We start from the raw sequence: 24,878 nt of genomic DNA, 5'->3' as shown, positions 1-24,878 counted from the left end.
TTGTTGCTCAGACAGCGTGGCTGGGATCCAGAATATGTCTGAGAGAGAGAGAGAGGGTAATTGATGGCTTGAGATGTTGGATATTTGTATGTCTGCTCCACAGCACCTGGGGAAATCTCAGTGTAAGAGAAACAGCTCTGCAGCAGTCCTGTTGTTGTACCAAACCCATTTCCTATGGTGTAAAATATGACATGGAGGGGGCAGCTGAGGGAATTGGCTCCATGGCAGCTGCAGTGAACCAGCTGGAGATATGCTGATTCCTATTGCCCAATGACAGGCTCTTTTCTGTGCACAGAGGAGATGAAATTAGTCCAAGGAAGTCAAGAGTTCACCTACGTCTGTGGCAGAGCACTGCTTTTAGCATTACTCCTGATTTACCCTCATTGAGAGACTGAGGCCTGTGGAATCTCTGTCTGGAGAAAGCCAACCTATGTGTAATGACACTCATACACCAGGGGCTCAGCTCCTCCAAAGGAAAGTCCAAGTGATTGTTCAGAGTGGGACATCATCAATCCAGCCTGAGTCAGAGCCACTGCAGGACAGGCTCGGTGTGCAAACAGCAGGGCAGCACTGATTGTGGAGATTGCTTTGCTCTATTCCAACAATTTAATCTCTTCCTGGCTCAAATGGCTCATCCTTCCAGGAACAGCTTGGAGACATCCAAGCAGAGCCTGAGCTGTGTGATGTCACCCTCCAGGGTGGAGGCTGAAGTGGCCCAGCCACCTGCTCTGGGACCAGGGGCTGCTCCAGCCAGGACACAGAGCACAGAGGGTGATGGTGCTACAGGCAGAGGGGCAAGCCCAGCACTTCACTTCTGGTCTGGAAGTCTCTGCAGCAGAGCCTGAGTTCCTCAGAAGAAAAAAGAAAAAACATTTTAAAAGGCCATAGAAGAAGTGAGAAAGCTGCAGTTATTGGCCCCAATGGTCAGGCTCGTGTCACAGACTGCTGCTCCAGCTCAGGCAGCTGAGGGCACATCCCCTTCTGCAGCACTGCTCAGCTGTGATTTGAATAAAGCAGTAGATGGAAACAAAACTGTGGGTTTTCTCTAGAAAGAGATTAAAAATGATGGCCTAAGAGAGCTGCCAAACAGCTGGAGATGGTAATTGAGCCTCCCCCAATTAACTTTGTCCACAGAAAGTTGAGGGCCATGTCCTACCCTTCCTCTGGCTGCTGATGGGATTGTTTGGATGTCACTGGATGCCTCCTAAAAGCTCCCACAACGTCGAGATACAGAGCACGCTGCTCATTTATCTGTTTATTTCAGTATGCTTTGCCAAAGAAAAATCAGCAAAGAATTAATTAACAGCAATTATTTCTAGCAAAAACAGAGAGCCCTGCTCCAGAAGCCATGAAAACAACATCATGAGACCCCTGTGGCCAAAAGGCTTTCTAAACAGGTGCAAAAATAAACAGTTTTATAGCAGGTATAAAAAGAGCCCAAGCCAGGCTGGGGAATGGCAGGAGAGCAGCCATTCCAATGGCTGAGTTGGAGCAGTCACCCAGGTGACTTTTGTAAAGGAGCTTTAATAAACAAACCAGAGCAGAAACACCAACCTGAGCGAAAGAACCAGCAGGACCAGGTTATTGCTGCCACAGAGGGTTTACTACACCCATCACCCTGTGGTATTAGTGCTGCTGAGGTGATTTACTGTCCCAGGCAGTGCAGCCCATTAGAGCTGTGATCTAAAGCACAGCCAGCTCCAGTTTCAGTGATAGACATCACCCCCCTGCCTATTACTTGCTAAAATAAGCTGAAATAAAGCCATCAATCCAGACATCTCTGTGCTCAAATGAGTCCTCCTAGCTGGCACCACCACACCTGCAAGTCTCCTGCCATGCCTGCTAAAAGGATGGAGGTAGATGTTCCAGACTCGCTCTCATTTTTCACCTACCTGGTTCTTTTTCAGCAGCCAGTGAACTCAGCATCTCTGTTTGACCAGAACTTGCACCTCCTGCCAGCACAGCCCTGCAGTGACCCAGTTCCTGTAACATCTCTGTGCTGCCCATGCACAGCCTGAGCATCTCCCCTCACACAAGGGGAGAGATGTTCCCCTCCATGCTGAATCCTGGTTGTTGGCAGCGCACAGTCCAGCCCCTCTTTTCCATCCAAGCTGCAGCACAGTTTGGGGCTGGGGGAAACAAAACTAAACCCCACAGCCCAGCCACCAGCAGCACCCCAGGGATGTGTGTGCACACAGACTGGTCACTCCTCTGCTCTGCCACACAGATCCTGCCCTGGGATTAGGCATGGACACACTGCACCTCCACCTCTGGATCAGACAGGCATTGGAAAGCACAGAGAAGATTTGTGCTGCCTTAGCAACCACTCTGAGCATGCACATGGACACGGGAGATGTGCCAAACAACAGCACAGCCCAGAACCTGAGCTCTGTATGGGCTGGGTGAGGACAAGGCTAAAGACAACCTGCTTAACCCAGGGCTTGAAGTCAGCACAACTTAACTCCTACCCCCACACTAAAGAGCAGAAGCCGAGGGAGGCAACCTCAGCCCCAGCAAGGAGCCAGCCTCATTACACCCCTGGGATTTCCTGCTTGGTGCTTGCTCATGGGACCATGAAGACTCATTTATCAGTGGGGGGTTTGTTCCTGCCTGGTTCAGCATCCTGAGTCACCAGCAATGTTCTCAGCATTGATCTGATCTGCAGCTTCTCTGCAATCCTGAGTGGCAGAGGGAATATTTTTTCCCCATCTGGGTCTGCCTGCCCAAAACCTGACTTCCTCAATGGGGTGAAATGCCTTTCCATCCAGCCAGCCCTGCTGCCTGGGGCTGTCAGTGCAGCTCAGGAGAAGAGCCCTGGCTAGACTGGCAGCAGATGGCTGCAGCACACAGCATCACATCACACCCTCAGGGCCATCCTGGTGTCCCAGATTCAGTAGTGCCATCATTCTCCTGCCTTGCCCACGAAGGAGAGGTGCTCCCAAACCCAGCTGAAAAGCAGAGTATGGTTTAATAACAGAGAAAAGTAAATTGAGAGACACAACAGGGCCTGACTCCCTCGCAGAGCACCCCCTCCCAGGCTTCTGCCTTGCTCCCCTTGCTCAGCAGCTCTGCAAGCAGGATCAAAACTGGCTGTGTGAGCAGGTTCTTGCTGAGCAGGGCTTGCTAGCAGCAACAAAACTAGAAATCCTCCAGAAATCAGAGCTGTCATCTCCCCTAAGTTTACTGTAATAGGCAAAGGACTCAGCTGCCCAAAGGGGCTGCAAAAGCACCCCCACCACCTGCTTTTTAAAGCCATCAAGGTGAAGTGAAAAGCCTGGGTCTTTGTGTCTCCTTGCTTCCTTCACCCCCTGCTCTTTCTTTGCCAGGCTGCTTTCCACCACTGCTCCCATCTGAGTTTACCATCATTCACAAGGGCCTGGGTAGAAAAGCATCCACAATACAAGGTGGTTGATGGTGTTGCTCATTGCAGGACACGTGGCCAGATGGACCCAACATCCCTCCCACAGCAGTGGGAACCTACCTCACCCTGTGTGGGAAGGGCTGCTTGTGCAGGCATCCCTCTGCAGGTGGGGAGATGTGGGACACCAAGGGCTGGATTGAGCCCACCAGATCTGATCAGCTGAGCTGTTTTACCTCACAGAGAACGTGGCCTTTGTTGGGCTCATGGTGAGTGCCAGCCAAGCCCAGCAGGAGACAGCAAGCATAGATTGATGCACCTGCTAATGCAAATCCCAAAATCTCCTGGATAACGAGAGAGAGCACAAGCATCAGAACCTCTAGGGAGAGGCCATAAAAACCTATCCCTGTATCATCATCAGTTCCAGGAAACAAAAAATGGATCAAGGTCTATCAAGTCCCCTGCACACACTCATTGGACTTCTAGGTAACTTTCTATGAAGCTCCTATTTTGAGCAGTGATCAATTATGCATTTCAAGCCATATGGCACCTTCATTCCAGAAGGAAGGCATTTTGTCTTGAAATCTGTAAGCTAGAAAATCTGCTGCATCCTGACAAAAATGTGACATTGCCAGTTACTCACAGAAGCAGATCATTAAGAAAAAGAAAATTAAAACAGGGTAAGTTTAACCAGATGTCCAGTTTTCATTGAAATACCCTTGAAAAGGAAATATACCCTTGTATGTGCACTTCCAGTCTTTTTTAAAATTCATCTGAGTCAGAGCTTTGATTTTTGTGGGAAACTTGATACAATATACAACATTCCCAATTTAGCAGAAGGATCTCTTCCAGCATGGATCTCCTCCAGGCACAAAAGCACTGAAATCCTCTGGATAGATATGCTACCAGACAAGACAGCAGTCCTGCACACTAGCAGAAGTATCATTCCCATCCCAGGAATTATGGATGAGAAATGTAGAAAAACACTGCTCTCCAGTGGAGCCAGAACATCCAAGGCACTTCTCAGAGCAGCAACAAGTGGTGCTCCAGACATTTTTTATATGGCAGCAGGCTGTTCCTTCTCTCATAGCCTCCTACAACCCAGGTTTCATTCCAGAGGATCAGTACAATGGTGCTGCCTCTCAGTTCTCTGCTTGGAGTGAGACGACAACAAAGTGAAATGTAAGAGGTGTTTTAGCTCGTTGCCCCTCACCTGGTTCAGCAAAGGCAGCAATAAGTAAAAGCTGTTTTGATTGCTGCCCCAAGGCAAACAATCAGCAGCAACAATGTGCTGGCCCAAGGAAACCAAGCTGGTGAGCACTGAGCACAAGTGTAACACCCAGGCACAAGGAGCTCTTGGGCTTGAAGCCAGCAGGACAGACTGGGAGAATGCTCTGGGGAAGGACCAAGGTGAAGGTCAGCAGCCACACCCAGGGCTCTGACTGCTCACAGCCCCAAACATTCACCCCTCAGCTGCTGGCAGCTGTGACCCCCCTGCTACACCAGGTGTGTCCTTGCAGGTGGCAGATGCAGCAACAATCCCTCCTCAGCACTGAGGCCTCACTGAGCTCCTCCAAAGGACTTTGGACCGTGGCCCATTTCCAAAGCCAGCACAGGAGGCTCTCTTTGTGAAGGCTTTTCAGTGAAAGCACACCCAGAGCTCTGGGAATGTTTATTAAACCCTTTCTTCCTGGTTCTGCAGGTCACTGTAGTTGTTTGGAGAGATACACCTAGAGCTCAAGGTTTCCCAGGAAGAGGTAAGGATGGTTAACTTGCAGCAATGTTCTCTCTGTAAATAACTGCTGGGATCAAGGTTAAGCTCTTTGTGCTTGAGTGGATTTTAATCTGAGCAAAGAATGTGTGGGCAAAGCTCTGCTGATGCAGAGCCCTCCAGGGACTCCCTGGGACGGATCCCAAGCAGCTGGGTGCCTCATTAGGGTGTGAATGAGCCTTTGCTGCAGGAAAGCCACAGAAAAGACAATTGCACCTCCCTGGCTTATTGATTTCTGTTGCGATGGTAACAGCTCACATGGATCTTCACTAACACAGTCACCACTTCCTCCTGCTTCGGGCTATCCCTTGCACACCTGTGCACTTACACCCGGGCTGGCGTCAGTCCCAGCTGATTCCCGATGCTCTGCCTGTCTCCAGGCTGCAGGATCTGTCAGCAGGTGGAGCCTCACGGCACGGGCAGCACCTGGCAGGCTCCTCACAGGAAGATTGATGCACTCCCAGAGCACAGCAGCTCATCAGCTCCGAACAGCTCCACCTAGAAATCAGTGGCCCTGACAAAGTGCCTCCCCTGGAGCACACACACCTCAGCCCAGCGTTTCCAGAACACACATTTTACAGAATATAGATTTTTCCCAGCATGGTGACAGGCTCCTGGAGAGGTTCCTCCTCAGCCTGGGCACAGGAAAGTTGGCAATGAACCTGCTGTTTCCATTTGTTTTATACCCCACTGTCAGTTTGAAGGAGTACAAACCTGGATGCCACCAGCAATACTAAAATAAAGAAGTTTCAAGTGGAAGGATTTAATTAATGATTTGTTTGTTGGCAGGAATCAATTGAAGAATATTCTGGGAACTCTCCCAGGTGACTCCAGTGCTGCAGGGACTTGTCCCCTTGATCAAGCTGGGAAAACTTTGACCCCAGGTCTGGCACTAATGGCTTTTTTCCCACCACTTCTCAGCTGCATCAGATCTCAATGTCTGATGTCCCCAGCAGCTCTGAGCTTCCCTTAAAGCTCCACTGAACGCGTCCTTTTCTGAAGCCAATGCTTACAGCCAGGCCAGAAGTGCCTCTGCCTATTCCCTGAATTTTCAGCTCTCCACTCCCAGCTGTCCTGTCCTGGCACGAGGGCACAGCAGCTGATTCACTGCTGGGAAGTGAGTCCATGAGCTGTGCCCATGGATCTGGACAGGATGAGGTGAGATCTCTGGGCTGGTGAAAGGTGCAAACCTCTCACCCCCACAGCCTTGTGAGGGTGGCAATCACTCAGCACCTCAAAAACTTTGTAACAGCTCAGAGGACAGGGCTGGCATCAATGTCCCAGGGAAACACAGATGGAACTGGTGAAGGAACTGCTTGGCCAAAACAGCAGTGCAGAGTAACAGCCAAAAAACGAAACTGCCACTGCTAACAGCCCAGATTACTCCCCCACCACTGGTGGCTTCTTTCAGACCTACCAGGAATTCACTTTGCCTTATAATATTCAGGGAGCACAGAAGCATGAAATTTGATTTCTTTCTCCTGAAGATGCTGGAGATTATTTTAATTCCAACTTGGTATCACTAAAAGAAAGCTCTTATTCAGTGGTTTAATATAATGTCTTTTAGTATCTGTTGCAGCAATACAATCTCTGCTTTCTTTCCTATAAATGTACTAATCTCACCAAAAGATATAATCTGAACAGTAGAATGAAGTGGAATAAAAATATGCAGCAGCAGGCAAATGTCCTTTTCAAACAGGAACCTGCTCTGAGCTATGTGCATTCTGTTCCATCAGATTACACAGAGCAACAATTCAAATCTCAGCCCCAGTGATCAGTATGGAGAGCAGAAAATGTTTTGTCACCCTTCCCTAGAATTTGGTATGAGCAGATGCACAGGAGAGAGGCAGAAACAAAAGCAGCCAGCAGGGGAGGTGAGATCAGTCGGAGAGGGGACACCAGATAAATGGGGAAGCCTCAGGGAACTGCCTTGGCAGAGAGAGCCAGGTACACAGAGAAATGATTCACTGGGTGAAAAACAAAACCAAAAGCAGCAGGGATAACAAGGCAGAACACATCCAGAAGATTTACACATTTATTGCCTGCTTGAAACACATTTCTAGGGGCTAGGAGGCCAAATTATTTCTGCTTGAACTCAACATTAGTTAAGAAAGACTTCAGCTGCATTAGAACATGCAAGAGAAATACCACTGTTCCCAGTTAAATTATGAAAAAATTAGGTGAACACTGCTGGCATGGTAAATAAAAGCAGAATCACTCCCTGACTGGTGTCTGCAACTAGAAACACTCTCCAACAATGATGGAAGATGAAATGACTGAAAAAAAACACTGCCTCAAGTACCCCCACAGGACCCAATGTGTTCCATAGCAGGGTGAGACCACCCCAGGGATGGGGACTAATGCCAGTACTTAATAAAAATCAATTTTAAAGTACAACAGCTTCATTTCCACCTGGCAAGTAACTGCTGTGAGCATATCAGTACTGCCCACAGAAGATTAATCAGTAGTTCAAGACCTACACAATAAAGGATTGTTTGGTTTGGGTTTTTGTCCTCTTAAAACAAGCCTTCACTGTTCTTACAGAGACAGGGAGAACACTTTGGCTGTATCTGTTTTGCCTCTAGAGAAATTAAAACAAAGAAGTTAAGAAATACTTGAGCAAAGCAGACAAAGGCAGTACTTTTGCTCATTTAAAGAAAAATCTTATTTTAGGACAATTAAACTTTGGAAAAAAGGTTCTTTCAGGAAACACTTCCTATTGCAATATGAACAAAATGTACAATATGTACTACATTCAGAGTTATGCTTTCCCTTCATGAGGGACAAAGTTGTCTGTCGTCATCACGACTTCTTAGGTTTTTCTTCTGATTTCTCATTTATCAGGTCTTTAAATCCCAATTTTTCCAGTGGTTCATTAGCCATAAGTTGCCTAAGTAAAAAAGAAGAAAACAACAAAACACATTTTAGAGAATACAGCCTCTCTCTTGGTTAGAGAACAGCAGCATTTTCTATTTCATTACTATTATGTGCCCTAAACAGATCCAAGACATCTATACAGAGTGCCTGCTGTTTGACAACACCTCAGAAAATTCAGTTTAAGGAAAGCAGCACTCAGCAATTATTTTTCCAATTAAATGTGTTGTTTCCCCATTTTAGGTACTGAGTAAGAGTTATATAATAATAAAAAGAAATAATAAAAAGAAACTGGTTATTTTTAATTAACACATTGCACAAGAGCTTCCTAAAATTCTACCAATGCCATTTACACTTTCAAGCGAATCTGGTTTAGAACAGCCTTTGTGGTGCCACTAGACTTTGCTATAGTGATTTTCACACTAGTTTTTGATTTGCAATGTACTTTCCCTAGATACAGAGAAATTTGTGCATTTTTCAAAGCTCCCTGACTCACCCTTGTACAGAAAGCATTGCAAAGCAATGCATGAATGGAATCATCCCTGGAAAACCAATCACCAACACTTTCTTCACCTGAACTGACTACAAAAACTTTTAACTTACCTGCTTTAAACATATTTCTAAGGAGCTAACAGGCCCAATTATTTCCACTTGAACCTAGCATTAATTAAGACTCAATTGCATTAATGTATGCAAGAAAAATACCACTGCTGTGATAATTCTTTGTTGAGTTACACACAACACTTGTAGGCATTTTGAACACAGTCAGCTCTTATTGAGCAGGCCATGCAGAGGGTGAGCAAAGTATGGGCTACAAGTTAAAAGTTTAACTTGTAACCACAGCTGAAAACAAAACAAAAAAAAGCTTCACACTGTCCACTGTGCAAGGTGGAAGCTGCCTGGGTCTCGAGTTGGGGTGTTGGCTCAGCAAGGAAGTAAATGATCAGTGATCATTTACTGTGATCAGTGATTTGGTGACAGATGAAGAGGTGATCAGACATGCCACTTTACAAAACAGAGCTGCCACTGACTTTCTTTTACTAGCACATGGGCATGGCTGTGAAGATTTTGAAAGATTCTGTTGTATGAACTTATCTGACCATTCTGCTCCTATTCATAAACAGCTACAAAACCTAAGGGATTTAGCTAACCAAATTACAATCTTGGCTACACTGTTTGATGGCTGGAGTTTTGCATCTTGGCGAAAAAAACTCTGTAAAATAGGGAGGATTATTCTAATAGTAATAATTGTAGTTTTGTAGTAATAATTGTAATTTGTAGTTTTTGTAATAATTGTAATTGGAGAAGGTGATGTGACCTTCTCCAGATGAGCACACAGGAGTTACTGTGGTGTTAAGGGCAGGCTCATTGATGAGTGCCCTGAGCTGTGCCCACCAACTCTGCTCACCTGAAGGGGGCTCTGCCTTGGGCTGCTAGAAAGGCAAAGATGTGAGCTGGGAGGAACGTTTTACCCCCAGTGCTGTGTGGGATCCTCACCTGCAGGCTGTGTACTGTATACTTCAGTGTGCAAACAATGATGAGTACAACAGTGTGTAACATCTTAGTCGGTCACTGTTATCCCTCTGCACTGGACAACACGGAAACCACAAGGCAGGTAATCTGCAGATGCCACAGGAGCATCTGTGCCTGACAGATCCTACAAAAAATCCTGCCTGACCGCGGGCTGCCTTCCCCTGCCGGCCCCGCCAAGCGCTCCCCGCTGTCCCCGCCGTGCCGGGCACTCGCCTGTCCATGCGGCACTCCAGGTAGGCCATGGCGCTCTGCCGGCACGCCGAGCTCTCGTAGCCGCTCTGCCGGAGGCACTCCATGAAACGCTCCTTGAAAGCGCTGCACTCCCCTGGAACACACACACAGAGCGAGGGCCCTGTAACACACACACACACACACACACACACACACACACAACCACAGAGCGAGGGCCCTGTAACACACACACACACACACACACACAACCACAGAGCGAGGGCCCTGTAACACACACACACACACACACACACACACACACACAGAGCGAGGGCCCTGTAACACACACACACGCACACACACACACACACACACACAGCGAGGGCCCTGTAACACACACACACACACACACACACACACACACACACACACACACAGAGCGAGGGCCCTGTAACACACACACACGCACACACACACACACACACACACACACAGCGAGGGCCCTGTAACACACACACACACACCCACAGAGCGAGGGCCCTGTAACACGCACACACCCACAGAGCGAGGGCGGCACTCCCCTGGAACACACACACACACACACACATACACATACACATACACACACACACAGCGAGGGCCGCGCTACCGCCGCGCCCGGGGCAGGCCCGGCGCTAGGCCGCGCTACCGCACCGAAGTGATCCAGCGGGAACGCGCCCTTGTCCGGCGGCCGCGGCGTGAAGCTCTTGCTGCTGAAGTTCATGGCGGTGGACATGGCGGTGCCGGGGGTGGGGACGCGGCGGGCCCGGTCCCTGCGGTCACTCTGCGGTCACTCTGCGGTCACTCCCGGTCACTCCCGGTCACTCGGCGCTCCCTCTCCCGCTCGTTCCCGCCGCCGGGGGGAGCCGCGCGCCGAGCGCATCGAGCGGGATCACGTGACCACCACCGCCCACAGTGGGCGGGGCCGCGCGCCATGGAAACGGCGTGGGTGTTGCTATGGAAACCAGAGCGCTGTGCGCGTCGCCATGGAGACGGCCCCGGCCGCCATGTTGGGCCGGGCCCGGTGCGGGAGCGCCGCTGCGCCCGGGGCTCCCACAGCCTCTGCGAAATGAACCGATTCCTCCTCACAAACCCCGTGTCACCGTCCTCATTCCCCTCTGAACGCTCCCAGTGCAACTCCCCTCTGAATGCAACCCAGTTCTGGGTTGTCCCGCGCAGCGCTTTGGGGTCCCTGTGGGTCCCTCCTGGCTCAGGATGCTCTGGGATTCTGTGATTCTGTCATTCGTTCCTGTGAACGGCTGCTGTGATGGTCGGGGGCTGCCGGCCTGTGGAGGGGCCCGGAAAAACGGTCTGTCCTTGGCATTTGTGCATTGGGACGTGGAAGAGAAAAGAGCCAAACTTGGAGCCCGATGTCCCCAAATCCCTTCACGCAGGATCCAGCCTTGTCCAATCTTTCCCTTTTCTGTGCAGGGCTGAGACCAGACTCCTCCTTCCCTTCTGCCCCAAGAATAAATTCCTCACCTGTCCCTGCCGAGCTCTGGGTCCTGAGCTAAAAGCCCATTTTCTGGGCCCAGCTGTGGCTGGTGTGTGATCCCAGAGCCCTGGGGATGGCTCTGGCAGGAAGGCAGGATGAACTTCCACAGAAACCCAGCAGGATTCTGGATGGGCTCTCCCCATTCTGCTCAACCATCAGCCACCCATGTGGTTCCTCATCTCTCATCAATCCTCGTGGTTTAGGTTGTGCACAAACCCTAGGGACAGCACTGAGTTATTTTTATTTTATTTTATTACTCCTATGAGCACATGGGTTCCCATCATGTGGCATAAATGGTGGGGGACAGCAGTAAAACCAAGGGGGTGCTGGCAGAAGCTGGAGAAATGGTGAACTTCCAGATCCTCAAGGTGTACAACAAACAAAAACGCCCCTTTTGCCTGCAGGTTTACTGCTCAAACTCTGCAGATTCACAGTCTCCTTCTGAAAGGAGGATGAGAAATCGCTTTAATTTAACTCACCAAGTTAACCGTGGATTACACTGACGTTTTTTCTTCTTTGCCCATAGCTGCAAATGGTTTAAGACAGTATTTTATCTTTCTTAAGTTGATTTTCTTTTAATTAAATGACTGAGCTAAGCAGGAAGAATTCAAAGCCGGGAAAAAAAGAAATGAAATAGCTTCAATTTTTAAGGACAGCCATTATAGAAATATTAACTGCAGCTCCATTTAAAGTGTCTTTTGTTTATGCTTTGATTGCTTTCTTATTACAGTATTGAAATTGTAAATGGAAAATTACACCATGTTCTATTACATAAGCAACTGGTTTGCACAGCTTGAAATAGAAGGTTTTATTATTAGGTTTTCAGGGCTATGAACAATAGATGGGTTTTATTATACAGTAAATAGCACTTTTCCACTTGACTTTGTTATAACACTTAAAGGGAAAAGGGAGATGCTCCTCTTTCATAAATAAATGCAGCAAACTGTCTCCCAGATTTCAGACAACTGAGCAGCAGGGAAGTAACTTTGGTTTATCTGAACACGTTTAACTGACGTGTCAAGGCACTTGATTTTAGCAAACTGCCCAAATTACATTCCTTCCTTTCTGTCACAGTGGCCAACTTGCTGATTTCCCATGTGATGAAGGAAGAAGGCAAAGGAAAAAGATGTGCAGAGACCCCAGCCACAGTGGAATTATTCCCAGGCAGAGAGCACCAACCCCTTCCAGTTCTGTTTAACACCTTTACCAGGGATCTGGGTGATGGGATGGGGGCACCCTCAGTAAGGTTGTAGAGGACACCCAGCTGGGTGTCAGTGTGGATATTAGGAAAATTCACTTCCCCAGGCATTGCCACAGGCTGCCCAGGGCTGTGGTGGAGCTCCCATCCCTGGAGGAATTTAAAAGCCAGGTAGATGTGGCACTTGGGGACATGACTTTAGTGGCAGCACTGGGGGAACAGTTGGGCTCAATGATCTTAAAGGTCTTTTCCAACCTAAATCATTCTATGATTCTCTGCAAAGGCTACATCAACTTGGTATATCTTTTTTTTTTTTTTTTTTTTTTTTTTACCTATTCATTAACTCAGGGTTTTTCTTTGGAGTCTTAAATGATGTAGTTACTCAAATTCAGGTCAGGTATAGTAGCAGGTGTTTGGTTATGATTACTTAATGTTTTTATTGCAAATGCCAGTTGTACCTTCTAGAATTTCCTTTAAAGGTACAGGTTCTCATACAATCTAATACATGTGCTTCAGCAACTTAGGATAAATTTTTCCCAAGGAGATCAAATAAAACCCCCATTAGATAATCATTGTGAAGGAAAAAACCTCATTTGTGGATTAAACCAACCAGTTCCAAAAGGACTAAACAAAAACAGAGCCACAAAGAGCAGTGCCACAACAAAGAGAATTAAATGCTTTTCACATATTATCTTTCAAAGGAGCAAGAGACTGACTGCATCAGGGAAATCTGAAATAGCTGCTTCAGCAAAAGGGTGCTCATTGTACAAGAGAGATTAGATAATTCGTGGTGTTTCACAGTATCTTTAGCATGGAGTCCTGAGCCCTTGCCAAAAATTAAAATCCTTGAATTAGAAGATTTCCCAAACTAGGAAAGATCTTGGCTCTTCCCTTTTCAAGTTACACAGCTTGATAGACTAAAAAAGAAATAAAAATCCTTTGCTTGAATCAGACCTTTCATCATTAATTATGGACTGAAGTAACAATTAAAACTGTTCTTTTCCAGTGTTGTCAGGTAGTGCTGAAAACTCACTCCACAAGTGGTGTTTATCCATCAGCTGAACAAACATCTCCTCAGAAGGAGTTATTACACACTCACCATTACTTTTTGGAAGCACCAAATTGAGTAACACTTCAGAGAAGAACCTTTATTCATTTTACAGGCAGGGAAACGTCCATGACTTCCATTATTTTCTCTCTCTCACCACGCTGCCTCCTCTAAGAGCCTGCAGACTCAAATTATCAGGTACTTAATTGGAAAATAATTTATTGACAAGCCATGAAAGGCTCGGAGTAAAGCACTAGGGGATTTCATAGCTTGACTTGGGATAGCTGTAGGAAATTAATGAGCTGAACAAGACCAAGCACATTCAGATGCTGGAATTTGTGCCCTTGAGATTGCTGTTCCCAGGCCAGGAGAGAACACACCTCAGAGAAACATCCTTCCAGGATCACTCATTGCTGCCTCACCTCCGCGAGCCGAGCACGCCGCCAGCTCTTACATAAGGCTCTTGCTCCATCACTGCCACAGGCTGTTGTAAACCATTTTTCTCCCTTTCAATTCAGGTTCCTAGACAAGCAAAAATGCAGAATATTGCCAGAATAGTCTGGGGAATGGGGATTTCTGTTGCAGATGATTAATGAAATATTATTGTTTTGCACTTACAGGGAAATCGTAGTTTCATGCCAATAAGGTCAGGGCCTTAATATGTTATGTGCTCCATATAGATGTACAGAGTGATAGCTCATTTTCTGTTATTACTGAGCCAAAGCCTCATCAGTTTAGAGAAGAATGTTGTAGAAATAGCAATGCTGCACTGAGAGGTGAAACAAACCTTGTTCATTGCAATTCTGGTCCATCTAAATCCACATCTCCACCTGCACCAAGAGAGGGGCCCAAAAGGAAGATGTGGGACCCTCCTTCTGTAGATATCAGCTAATCACCCTTCATGATATGCCTCAAATTTCTCTTGGATTAACACAATTTCTGCAATATGTTGTTGAGAGAGACAGAAGCCAGAGACCCAGAACAAAAAATCCTTGGAGCTGTGTTGAGGCATTTGATTTATCAGCTGTATTTTGAAAAATCATCTCCTCATAACCCAACCTACTCAATACTCACCTCCCAGGTCAGGCTGCCTTGACTTGGGGTAAATGTAGATCTGGAAGATCATGGTTCTAGCTACAGTTACAAGGGATTTTACTGCAAATATTTTTGTAGATATGCATATTAAAAAGTACATTACCAGCACCAAAGCCAAGGATTTCCCATGTGTTTTCTCACTGGGTGAGACTCATGAAGGAATGGCATATATTCAGTCCAAGAAGGAGGCTTTTAAAAGCAACAAAGTTCCCAAGAATGGTAAATACTTAACATTTGGAAAATGTTAGTATTTAAATAAATAAATGTTAGTATATAAAATAAAATGGGAAATATTCTCACCTTAGGCTCTGCACAGGGACAATGCACTAATCTCATGCCCAGATTTTATTTTTTTTCCTTCACCTAATGACCAGACCCATCACATATAATCTTTCAACTCAGAACATGGAAAAAAAAATCAACCCAGGAATCTCTTAAAAAAAAAATTGCCATGAAATAAAGATTTTAAAAAATATTTTTTCAGAGTCTTTCTTCCCAGAGTAGATTTGCAGCCCATACTGATTTGACAGATGAATGAAAAGAAATTAAGGAATCATAAAAATGAGCAAAGTGAACAGCTGAGGTACTGATCACTACCCTGTAGTGATCCTGTAGAAACACAGATTTGCAGGGTGGGAAGAGGTGGGTGTAATCCAGTAAAACAATGCAATAGTGATGAAAAATTGAAAGAGGTCAGAGTCGGAAAGCTTTTGATTTCTTTTTGCACTGGCATTTGTCAAGGCAAGCAAAATCCATTAGTGAGGAGCAGCCTGAGTTTTAACACATCTGGGTCTTCAAAAATGTTAATGTTTAATAGGGTGTGCTCAGGCTTTAAATGTCCCTGATAACAATGCATGGGCTGATAGGCATCTCTGGGGGCTGTAAAGCAGTGGCAGAGCCTTGCAAGGCACACAGGCACTTGGTGCTCACTCTGCTGGTTTATGATGTTATCAGCAGTCATTGATTGAATTATGGCCTTATAACAATCCTTTCCCTGCATTATCCTACAGTTACTGTAGCTCTGTTCACCTGTGTGCCATGAGGAGGTGATGTGACCTTCTCCAGATGAGCACACAGGGTTCCTGTGGTGTTTAAGTGCAGGCTCATTGTCCAGGAGGAACTGATGAGCGCCCTGAGCTGTGCCCACAAACTCTGCTCACCTGAAGGTGGTTCTGCCTTGGGCTGCTAGAAAGACAAAGATGTGAGCTGGGAGGAACGTTTTCCCCCAGTGCTGTGTGGGATCCTCATCTGCAAGCCTGTGGCTGCAGGCTGTGTTCAGGATTGCACCCTGGAAGCTGAGGGGTGTGAGGAAGGAGTGGGGCTGAGGGCATCACATTGGGTCTATTCTAAAATACAAAGATTCCCTCCCTCTGGAGAGCTCATCCCTCCTTTCTCACAGGGCTTCAATCCAGCAGGCTGCAAGTCCATGGGCTCACTGCTTGAGGAAGGGTCTCACCCTATACTGTCCCCACAGACTGAAGTCTTAGGGAAGGTGATTTTTCTTGCTCTGGCAGCAGTCAGCTCTGCTCCAACAGAGCTCTATGTAAACAGCAACAGATTTCCTCCTTTGGTACCCAACTGGCCCCATGCAGGGCTTTTTTCCTTCCCTCTTACTGCATATTATAAAGTCTCAGGAGTCCCAGTAGTCACACCATTTGCTCAGAGAAGAATCTGGCAGAACAGGATATACTTGGAAATGTCTGGGAGAGGGGGGTGCAGGCCAAGACCTCTCAGCTGTGCAGCAAATCCTGAGATGGATGTGACCATCCAGTGCCCTCCTTTCTTTGCCCACTCTGCCTGGTCCTCTTCTGCACAGGGGAGTTCCCTCTTGTGAAAAACTCCTCTCCTGGTAACAAGCCTTGGAGAGCAGGCTGATCTCCAGGCAGCTTTTTCATGTCAATCTAGTTAGAGTTTATTGATTCCCCTTGCCTTTGGCTAATGTACTTTTATTATTATTATTAATAAATAATCATCATTTTCCCATCAGTGTAGCCTGTACCTGGGAGCCTTGGAGAATTCTAGCAACAGAATTATTACACTAAAGATTTCTAAAGGGTTGAACAGCAGCACAGCCCAGTAATCTGCCAGAATCTGCAAGTGGGGAGTAAAATATCCCCACTGGAGAATATGGGATAGAGCATCAAATCAGCCCCTTCCCCCAGAGCCACCATTTCTACAAGTGGCTTCCTGTTCTTGGTCACTTCTGCTTTGTTGTCATCCCCCAAGGATGCAGAGGGTGGGGGTGGCTCTTGGAGCTGTCACTTGGGCACGTGGGCTCTTGCTTGGGCTTGGGACATGACTCAGTACCTGCAGGGCCAGAACAGCTGCCATGTGCTCCTCCTGCCTGGCACCTCCATCCTCTGCCTGGCCAGCTGCAGCCTGATCCTGGCTCCTCCCAGGTTAACAGGATTCAGGATCTCTTTCCCAATCTAGGCAGGATTGCCTGCAGGGGACAGTTTCTCCCAGAGGATGGCATGCAGCTGTTCATAAACAGAGGGAGTCATCACCAGTTGCTGAGGCAGGCTTGGCCATCCAGGCACACAATTCTCTGGGCACTAAACTGCCCAATAGTGACTGACATTTTGGGATTGCTGGTAGGGGATTCTTGGGACAAAGACAGTAACAATGCTAGTAATAAAAACCACTGATTTGCTCAAGGAGGTGATTTTAGTGGGGTGGCAGGAAAGCAAAAAGAATCAGAGCTGTCACCTGTAAATAGATCTGCTCCTGTCAGCAATCCTGAATTAGCCCATCTTCATCCCACCATTCCAGCTTCTCCATGTCCTCCCCAAGGGCTTGCTCGCCAGGTACACCCTGGGCTGTGCATTGTTGTGGGCTTTCCCTCCTGTGCCCTGCTTCCTCCATTGCATCACCAGGGCTCCAGCTGAGTCCTGTGACCTGGCACAGTGACAGCATCCAGCATGGCTCCTGTCCTTGAGTTCTGACCCTGAAATCACATAGAGAACCACATGCCCATAACACAGATACTCACTGGAAAACAAACACCTTGTCCCAGTGTTGTAGGTGAAATAAGAGTCCTGGATTATGATAATCCATGGTTCAGAATAAAAGAGGGTGTTTCATTGGCAGGAAAATGGAGTACATCTGGTCTGAGTGGATGCAAACAAGTCTGCAGAGCCCTTTTCTCTGTGTAAAGCCACTTCCCCAGAAGGTGTGTTCAGGCAATGACAGAAGGGCTATAAAGGGACCCCAAGGTGCTCATACCCTCAGCTGCCTTTGGACATGGCTGTGCAGAGTCTCCTGCTGTACCTGGGCTCCAGCTCGCTGCTCTGTTTGGCAGCAGGGCTCTTTGCTCTCTTTTACTTTCTCTCCAGCTCCAAGAAATCAGTTTGCAATTTGCCCCCTGGGCCACGACCTCTTCCTCTGATTGGGAACCTGAACGTGGTGGACCTGAAAAAGCCGTTCCAGTCGCTGACAGAGGTAGGGGCTGAGCGAGCAGGCAGGGGCCAAATGTGCAATTCCTGCAATGAGAAATGCAGCTGGGGAAAGAGATGTGGTTGTGTTTGCTTTGTGTGGAGGGCAGCAATGAGATATGTGGCACACAGGCAGAACAACTTCACCTTCAGAGGTGCACACACACACACACACACAAAAACTCTTGTATTTATATATATGAATATAAACCACACACTCCTTTCTTTAAACACACTCAAGTGTAGACCTCCCACCCTTCACAATCTACTCCAAATTGTTGGTGTTTTGAGCCCTTCAAAGGCTGCAGGTAAAAGACTTGAGTTTTAGGACAGGCTGCTGCCATCAAGAGATGTCTCACTGCCACCAGACCTCTAGGAAGGACGGGTGGATGGAAGGGATGGAGCAAGAAAAGGCATCATCCCCACAGCAGAGGGACAAACTTTTATTCCAAAATTAATTACATCTCTGCAATGCACAGCAGAACTCTGCCTCCCCAGCCCTCCCCACGCACACACTGTCCAGGATGTTTGAGCACTTGATGCATGGATTTTATATGTCTAGCTAATCAAATTGCTTTTTCTTACACAGCTCCATGGATACTTGTATTTCTAAAAGAGAGAGAGAGAGAGAAAAAAAACCCCACAAATATTAAAAAGCCAGGGGCAATGTTTGTTTCAGAAAGTGTCTGCTGTGTTCCCACAGGGACCTGGGGACAATTCAGTGGGAATTCAGATTTTATCTGGTTGCTGTAGAGACAGTTGAGGTGCTGTGAGGGACCTGTTTCATGCCCTGTGTGTGTGCTGCTTACTGGACACTATGATGGGGGGAAGCTGGTCCCCAGAGAACTCCTTCAGCCCCTTGAGCCTGTGCAGTGGGAGGGCAGTGCAGACACTGCAATCCTCCTGTTAGCTGTGGAAGGAAGGGCACCCTGTGTTGCCAAAGCACAGAATTCCTACAGCAGGCACACAGTGCTCATCTGCCCTGATTTATGGGCCAGAGGGTTGTGTAGAGATCAGTTCTGATGGGCTTCTGGTTCTGAGCTCTGGGGTATGTTTGAGGATGTCAGTATGAAACTATTTATGAACTATTTTTGGCAGTACTGGGGGATTTTATGATACAAACGTCACGTGACAGCACCAGACTAATTTCCCATAATCTACCAAGAAGCTTTATTTGGGCTTTCAGGCCTGCCACATCCAATACTTGTGCTGCTGAGTAAAACCAGAGGGGCTGCCAAGAAGCACTAATGCAAGGAGATGGCCAAAGGAAGGCTCAGAGGCAGCTGTGATTCCCTGCCCCTGGCTCTGCCACATGCTCTGTGAGCTGCCAGGGATGGAAGAACCAGTGCTAATGTTATCTCCCAAGCTGTCTAACCACTGCTTGATGAAAACAAATTCAATTTGTCTGGTGTAATAACAGGAGCTGCTTCTAATCTGAAATTCAATTTGTGGAATCTATCTAATGCATAGAAAATGGTAAGCCAGGCACATCAGAAACAAGAAGACATTTGGAGGGGATGGCTTGTAGTGTGTTCAAATGAAGCCTAAAATACCAAGTGAATGATTAGCTTGTCAAAGCCACCTTTCAGGTTAACAGATGATTCATTTTTAATTTGCTATAAATGCCTACCACTCCTGTGACATTATCTACCAGAATATGCTTCCTAGTGGGATTCAAGTTTCTGGTGGCCAGCAAATAATTCCATAATGACTGCAACACTACCCACCTTGCCATAATTAGAGACAAGTGCTGTCCTGGAAGAAAGAGTTATTGTCTGGCCTTGTTTTTGCAGTGTTTGTGGCTTCAGCCTCAAAGGTGTGTGCATGCCTGCTTGCCTCAGGTCACCAGCACTACAACAAACAGGCCTGCCTGCAGCAGCATTCTCTAGCCAGCCTCCCAAGGTGGTATTGCTGGCCTGCTACTGCAGAACACCACAGGAATGCAGTGGCACTTTGTTGACTCCCCTGATAGAAGCAGTGATAGCAGACACCTTGTTGTGCAAACAGGGTGCAAGCAGAGATGCTGGCAATCGATAGCTGCTGCTCACTGCTTGAATTACAGCAGCACCTGGAGGCATCAGGCAGGGCTGGGAGGCTCCTTTTGGTCTAGAAACCACCTAGAGTGGCCAGTAGTAGTGTTTGAGTCCAGATCTGGCTTTGAATGAACATATTTATTCACCTTGACAGCTCTCCAAGATCTATGGCAGCGTCTTCACGGTGCATTTTGGACCCAGGAAGGTCGTGGTACTGGCTGGATATGAAACCATCAAGGATGCCCTTTTAAATCATGCTGAAGAGTTTGGAGAGAGGGCAGAAATACCCATATTTAGAAAAATGACACAAGGAAATGGTAACTGACCTTTTGCTTGGATAAGTTTTGTCTTTGTTCATTCCATCCTCACAGCAGAGAGTACTGTCCTCTTACAGATCACTTCCTGTGATCTTAGGAGGCACCAGTGTGTAAGAAAATTTATGAACCACAGGTGCCATAAGGATGCTACACCTTTATTTTAGGCATAGCATTCAGCCATGGAGAGATGTGGAAAACTATGAGAAGATTTACCTTGTCCACACTGAGGGACTTTGGAATGGGAAAGAGAACCCTTGAGGTCCGAATCCTGGAGGAAGTAAATTCCCTTATCAAATATTTTGAATCCTATCATGGTGAGTGTCAAGTCTTTCATCCAGAGACAGAGAACAGGTCTAGCAGAACAATAAAGATTAATGAAAGTTTAACTCTGAGCAAATGGTATCTCGTGGTTAAAGTTCAGCATAAAGTGCATTAGGTTATTGAACCAAGGCCTTAAAACACTGAAACAAAATTCCCTGCTATGAATTCTGGGTGGGGAATGAATTTTCTTTGGGAGCTCAGGACTACATTTCCATAGGAAACCAGACTGAAACGAGCATAGTCATTTTGTCATTTGTTTTCATTGCTTGAAATACAGGGAAACCATTTGATACAAAAATGATACTCAACAATGCTGTATCCAATGTCATCTGCTCTATATTGTTTGGAGAGAGGTTTGAATATGATGATCCAGTATTTCTAACTTTGCTGAAGCTGATAAATCAAAATACTAAGCTGTTGGGCTCCCCTATGGTGCAGGTAAGAGCAAATTTTTATGGGTTTTGGGGAATATCCAGTTTCAGCATTTGTTCTTCTGGCCTCCCACATATTTCTTCTTGAGAAAAAGAACATTATCAGCCAATCAGCCTGTACAGAACACATCTGTGGTTCTGTATCTGCAATGCACAGATTCCCAGGCTCCTCCACTTTGTCAAACTTAGTAGTAAAAATAAAAAAATCCAAACTCTTCACAAAAGGAACAACTTTACCCTCTTTGAAGAGCAGAAGCACAATCCCAAACCTGCCTCCTTGAATTACAGAAAGAACATTCCATTTCTGCAGAAATCCAGAGCTCCTTGGACTGTAGAAGGGGGGAATTACAGCCTCAAATATCAGGGCATAGGACAAGAGACTAGCAGTGTGGTTTGAGACACCAGTATTTGTTCAAAAATGCCAATTAACAGTAAAACTTGTCTTGCAGTTATATAACTTCTACCCATCCCTTGGATTTCTGTCTGGAGCTTCCAAGACTGTGCTACAAAATATCCTTGAATTGAATGCTTTTCTCCAGAAGCTCTTCCAGGAACACAAAGAGGAGCTTAATGAAAATGACTTAACAGGCTTTGTCGATGCCTTTCTGGTGAAGCAAAACCAGGTGCTTTAAAGCTGAGTCCCTTTAAAGCTGAGTGCCTTTCTGTTCCCTTCCCTTAGCTGTGACTTAGCTAGCCCTTAGGACTGGCCATCTGTCAGGGACTGGCTGTGAGTGGAAACAGAAGAAGTGCAATGAGCAGAATATATCAAAGAATATATCACACACTGAGCTGTGCTGGATTCACTCATGGCCCCACTGGAACTGCTGGTTAAAGGGATTTAGTTGTCGAGATATCCCACGAGGGGGAAATAAATTCCCACTCAACACACATAAGGAGGAGATCATCCCAAACCTTCCTGCAAGAATGGTCCTGTGATGAACTGTGTTTCAGGAAATAAATTCCAATTCATTGGAATTTTTTCTAATATTTAGACTTGGGGGTAACACATATGCTTAGGGCCAGAAAAATTCCACACAGCATAGGCCCTAATGCTAAAAGACTAAATAGTCAGTTTTCCAGCACATATAAAGTCACAGAAGGCTAAAATGCAGATAAAAAATGGTGGCAACACAGTCACATATGGGTATTATTTGCTGTATTATCCCCATGTTTTGAAGGAGTCAAAGAAACCACACACTGCATTCAGCAATGGAAACCTGATGTTTTCAACCCTGGACCTCTTTGCTGCTGGGACTGAGACCACATCCACAACTGTGCGCTGGGGGCTGCTGCTGATGATGAAATACCCAGAAATTCAGAGTAAGGAGGACACATCTCTTGTGCAATTTATTGTTGCATGCTTAAGGCTTTGGTTGTGGAAGGGAGTGGAACTCATTCACCGTTGCCTAGAGTAATTATTCTCAGTGCTCTGAGATAGCAAGCGTTGACTTTACAAAGGAATTTTATTCAGCTGGATTGCAATAAACCAGCCCAGCCAAGTGGGAGAGGCTGAGGAGCAGCCTACAGACACAGTAAAACTCCCTCCTGGTAATTCACCTGCAGGCAATGGGCTTACGTCACTAAAGGTCCCCTCAGGAGCTGATTCTGATCTGGTTTCTGTTGGAGGTTATGGGGTAACAAAGGTGTGTAGTGAAAGTCAGGCATGAGATGGACTGTAGTGACTCCATTCAAGCTGCCTCAGCTCAACAACAAACCTGAAGGAACCCCACCATGCCCTGACTTCCCCACTTCTGCCCTTCCCAGATATTTACAGCTTTCCCTTTTCCTCATCTCTGCCAAACTGGTAGCCATTTCAGTTGCAAGATGAGATTGTTATCAGCTTCTTAATCCTTTCCTCCCTCCAAGGAAAGATTCAGGAAGAAATGAACCATGTCATTGAACCAGGAGAGCTGCCTAAGTTGGAGGACAGGAAAAAAATGCCTTACACAGAAGCAGTAATACATGAAATACAAAGGTTTGCCAATATTGTCCCCATGGGCGTATCCAGATCGACTCCCAGAAATGTGAATTTCCGAGGCTACGTGATTCCTAAGGTGAGCTCTGAGGCTGGCAGCTTGGGCTGCACAGATTACTCACAGCTTTCTTTAAAGCAGATGAAGAAACACATAAATAACTAAAGACATGGTGATGCATGGTTTAATATGTGCTGTGACCCTTTGTCTTAGATCCAGGATAATTACTATAAACATACAATGGATTGTGGTCTGGTACAGTTGTTTGAATCATGATTAACCAGAGATTTAATTAAATCACACTAGTTTGAATCTTTTATGTCAAATGTGGGACCTCTACCCCAGCACCTTTGTTGGAAGATCTGACTCTGTAAGAAAGGAATGTTTTGTGGTCCAAAAAATAAAACAGCAGTTACTGAAAACAGACAGAGCCACGATGGGGCAGAGAAACATTCCCCAGTTCTATCTGTCATGTCTTATTTGCCTCTTCACATTAGGAAAAAGAACACAGCCTGGCTCATGTAAGGGAATGATCTCCTGTTCTTTGATCCCTTTCAGGGTACTGAGATTATTCCACTGCTGACCTCTGCTCTGAATGATGAGTTACACTGGAAAACCCCGGATCAGTTCAACCCTTCCCATTTCCTTGATGCCAATGGGAACTTCATTAGGAGAGAAGCATTTATTCCATTCTCCATAGGTAAGAGGGGTGTGGGTGCAAGGCTAATGGCAGTTCCCCCTGGTTTCAGGAAAGTATGAAAGCCAAGGACACAGAACAGAGGGTAAAGGATTTCTGGTCATTTCTCCTATCCACCATTGCTGTAGGTAACCACCTCTTCTTAGGGAGAGATGGGAGACATGGATTTACTCACAGTCACTGAACAATTTCATACATTTACAGACTTCTGTGTAGTTTGAGACCAAATCAGTAGCACTCAAATACACAGAGAGAAGGGAGGGAAAATCTCCTACCTCAGCAGCCTGCTCCTCCAGACTGTACCTCCTGTTTAGAAGGTCTCAGACATCAACACTAACAGTTACTGTGCTGACCATTAACTTCTCCCCTGGCTGTTTTCAGGGCGAAGGGCTTGCCTTGGTGAAGGACTGGCCAGAATGGAGCTGTTCCTCTTCTTTTCGGGCTTGCTCCGCAGATTTGTTTTCCAGCCTCCTCCAGGAGTGGAGAAGTCAGACCTGGATCTCACTGCTGATGTTGGCTTTACCTTGACTCCCATGCCTCACCTGGTTTGTGCTGTGCCCTGTGAATGATCAAACAACACAGCATTAGAGTAGTGAACACTTCAAGCTTTAAAGCAAATCTAGTTACAGTGGGGGAAAGCTGTCCCTGAGCTTTAGGGGAAAGAGAACACCAGGCCTTGTTATTTTATTTTCTCTCATTCATGACATCCTCTCCAACAGCTCTTGCAATGTCTGTATAATGCAAACCCTTCAGACAGCTCTGAGTTCTGCTCTCAGAAACAGTGATTCATTCCTGGAACAGCACATCAGAGATGCTGTTTTCAGGGCAGTTTGAAAGAGTGAAACGCCTTCAGACCTCCTCTGTAGATGTAATCCATCAGAGCTCTCCCCTGGCAGTCTCTATGGGGAATTTCTCAGCCCAAAGTCCAAGCCCTAGAGCAGAGCTGATTATAAGTGGCCCAGCTGGAGACAAGAGGCACTGGAAATCTGGAAATCTCCTCAGGATGATTGTTCAGCTGAGCCTCAGACTGAGCTTCCATTGTGCCATACAAGCTGCCTTATCTTTATTACAGAGTCCCAGACACAAGGGT

At 46.5% G+C, this 24,878-nt stretch overlaps 2 protein-coding genes and 1 long non-coding RNA gene across 3 annotated transcripts; 1 reads left to right on the top strand and 2 right to left on the bottom strand.

Moving 5' to 3' along the window:
* Positions 1-7,150: 7,150 nt before the first annotated feature.
* Positions 7,151-10,660, bottom strand: COX19 (cytochrome c oxidase assembly factor COX19). The gene is made up of 3 exons (XM_071444009.1): positions 10,401-10,660; positions 9,750-9,861; positions 7,151-8,019 (listed from the first exon to the last, which is right to left on the bottom strand). Exons 1-3 carry the CDS (start codon positions 10,480-10,482, stop codon positions 7,932-7,934), a joined length of 282 nt encoding a protein of 93 aa, XP_071300110.1. The 5' UTR covers positions 10,483-10,660; the 3' UTR covers positions 7,151-7,931.
* Positions 10,661-12,040: 1,380 nt separating this feature from the next.
* On the bottom strand, positions 12,041-18,749 carry LOC139598077 (uncharacterized). The gene is made up of 3 exons (XR_011681798.1): positions 17,853-18,749; positions 17,292-17,529; positions 12,041-14,009 (listed from the first exon to the last, which is right to left on the bottom strand). It is a non-coding gene; the product is annotated as an uncharacterized lncRNA (long non-coding RNA).
* LOC139598075 (cytochrome P450 2K4-like) lies at positions 17,826-24,357 on the top strand. Its single transcript, XM_071444006.1, has 9 exons — positions 17,826-18,023; positions 20,204-20,366; positions 20,531-20,680; positions 20,965-21,125; positions 21,568-21,741; positions 22,297-22,438; positions 22,985-23,172; positions 23,650-23,791; positions 24,170-24,357. Exons 1-9 carry the CDS (start codon positions 17,826-17,828, stop codon positions 24,355-24,357), a joined length of 1,506 nt encoding a protein of 501 aa, XP_071300107.1.
* Positions 24,358-24,878: the final 521 nt, after the last annotated feature.

This window comes from Agelaius tricolor, unplaced genomic scaffold (genome assembly GCF_023055355.1).
Source record: "Agelaius tricolor isolate 1412-34295 unplaced genomic scaffold, bAgeTri1.0.p SCAF_19, whole genome shotgun sequence".
NCBI classification, from domain to species: domain Eukaryota; kingdom Metazoa; phylum Chordata; class Aves; order Passeriformes; family Icteridae; genus Agelaius; species Agelaius tricolor.
The sequence above is the reverse complement of the archived record's forward strand: the minus strand, read 5'-3'. Positions and strand labels throughout refer to the sequence as shown.

What these genes read in the sequence shown, in the direction of transcription:
- COX19 (XM_071444009.1), bottom strand. Translation starts at nt 10,482, where the DNA reads ATGTCCACCGCCATGAACTTCAGCAGCAAGAGCTTCACGCCGCGGCCG. An exon ending in GTTCCCGCTGGATCACTTCG is followed by an intron (nt 9,862 to 10,400) that starts GTGCGGTAGCGC and finishes TGTGTGTTCCAG; the next exon opens with GGGAGTGCAGCGCTTTCAAG. An exon ending in CTGGAGTGCCGCATGGACAG is followed by an intron (nt 8,020 to 9,749) that starts GCGAGTGCCCGG and finishes TTTTTTACTTAG; the next exon opens with GCAACTTATGGCTAATGAAC.
- LOC139598075 (XM_071444006.1), top strand. Translation starts at nt 17,826, where the DNA reads ATGGCTGTGCAGAGTCTCCTGCTGTACCTGGGCTCCAGCTCGCTGCTC. An exon ending in GAGGCTACGTGATTCCTAAG is followed by an intron (nt 23,173 to 23,649) that starts GTGAGCTCTGAG and finishes GATCCCTTTCAG; the next exon opens with GGTACTGAGATTATTCCACT. An exon ending in ATTTATTCCATTCTCCATAG is followed by an intron (nt 23,792 to 24,169) that starts GTAAGAGGGGTG and finishes GGCTGTTTTCAG; the next exon opens with GGCGAAGGGCTTGCCTTGGT.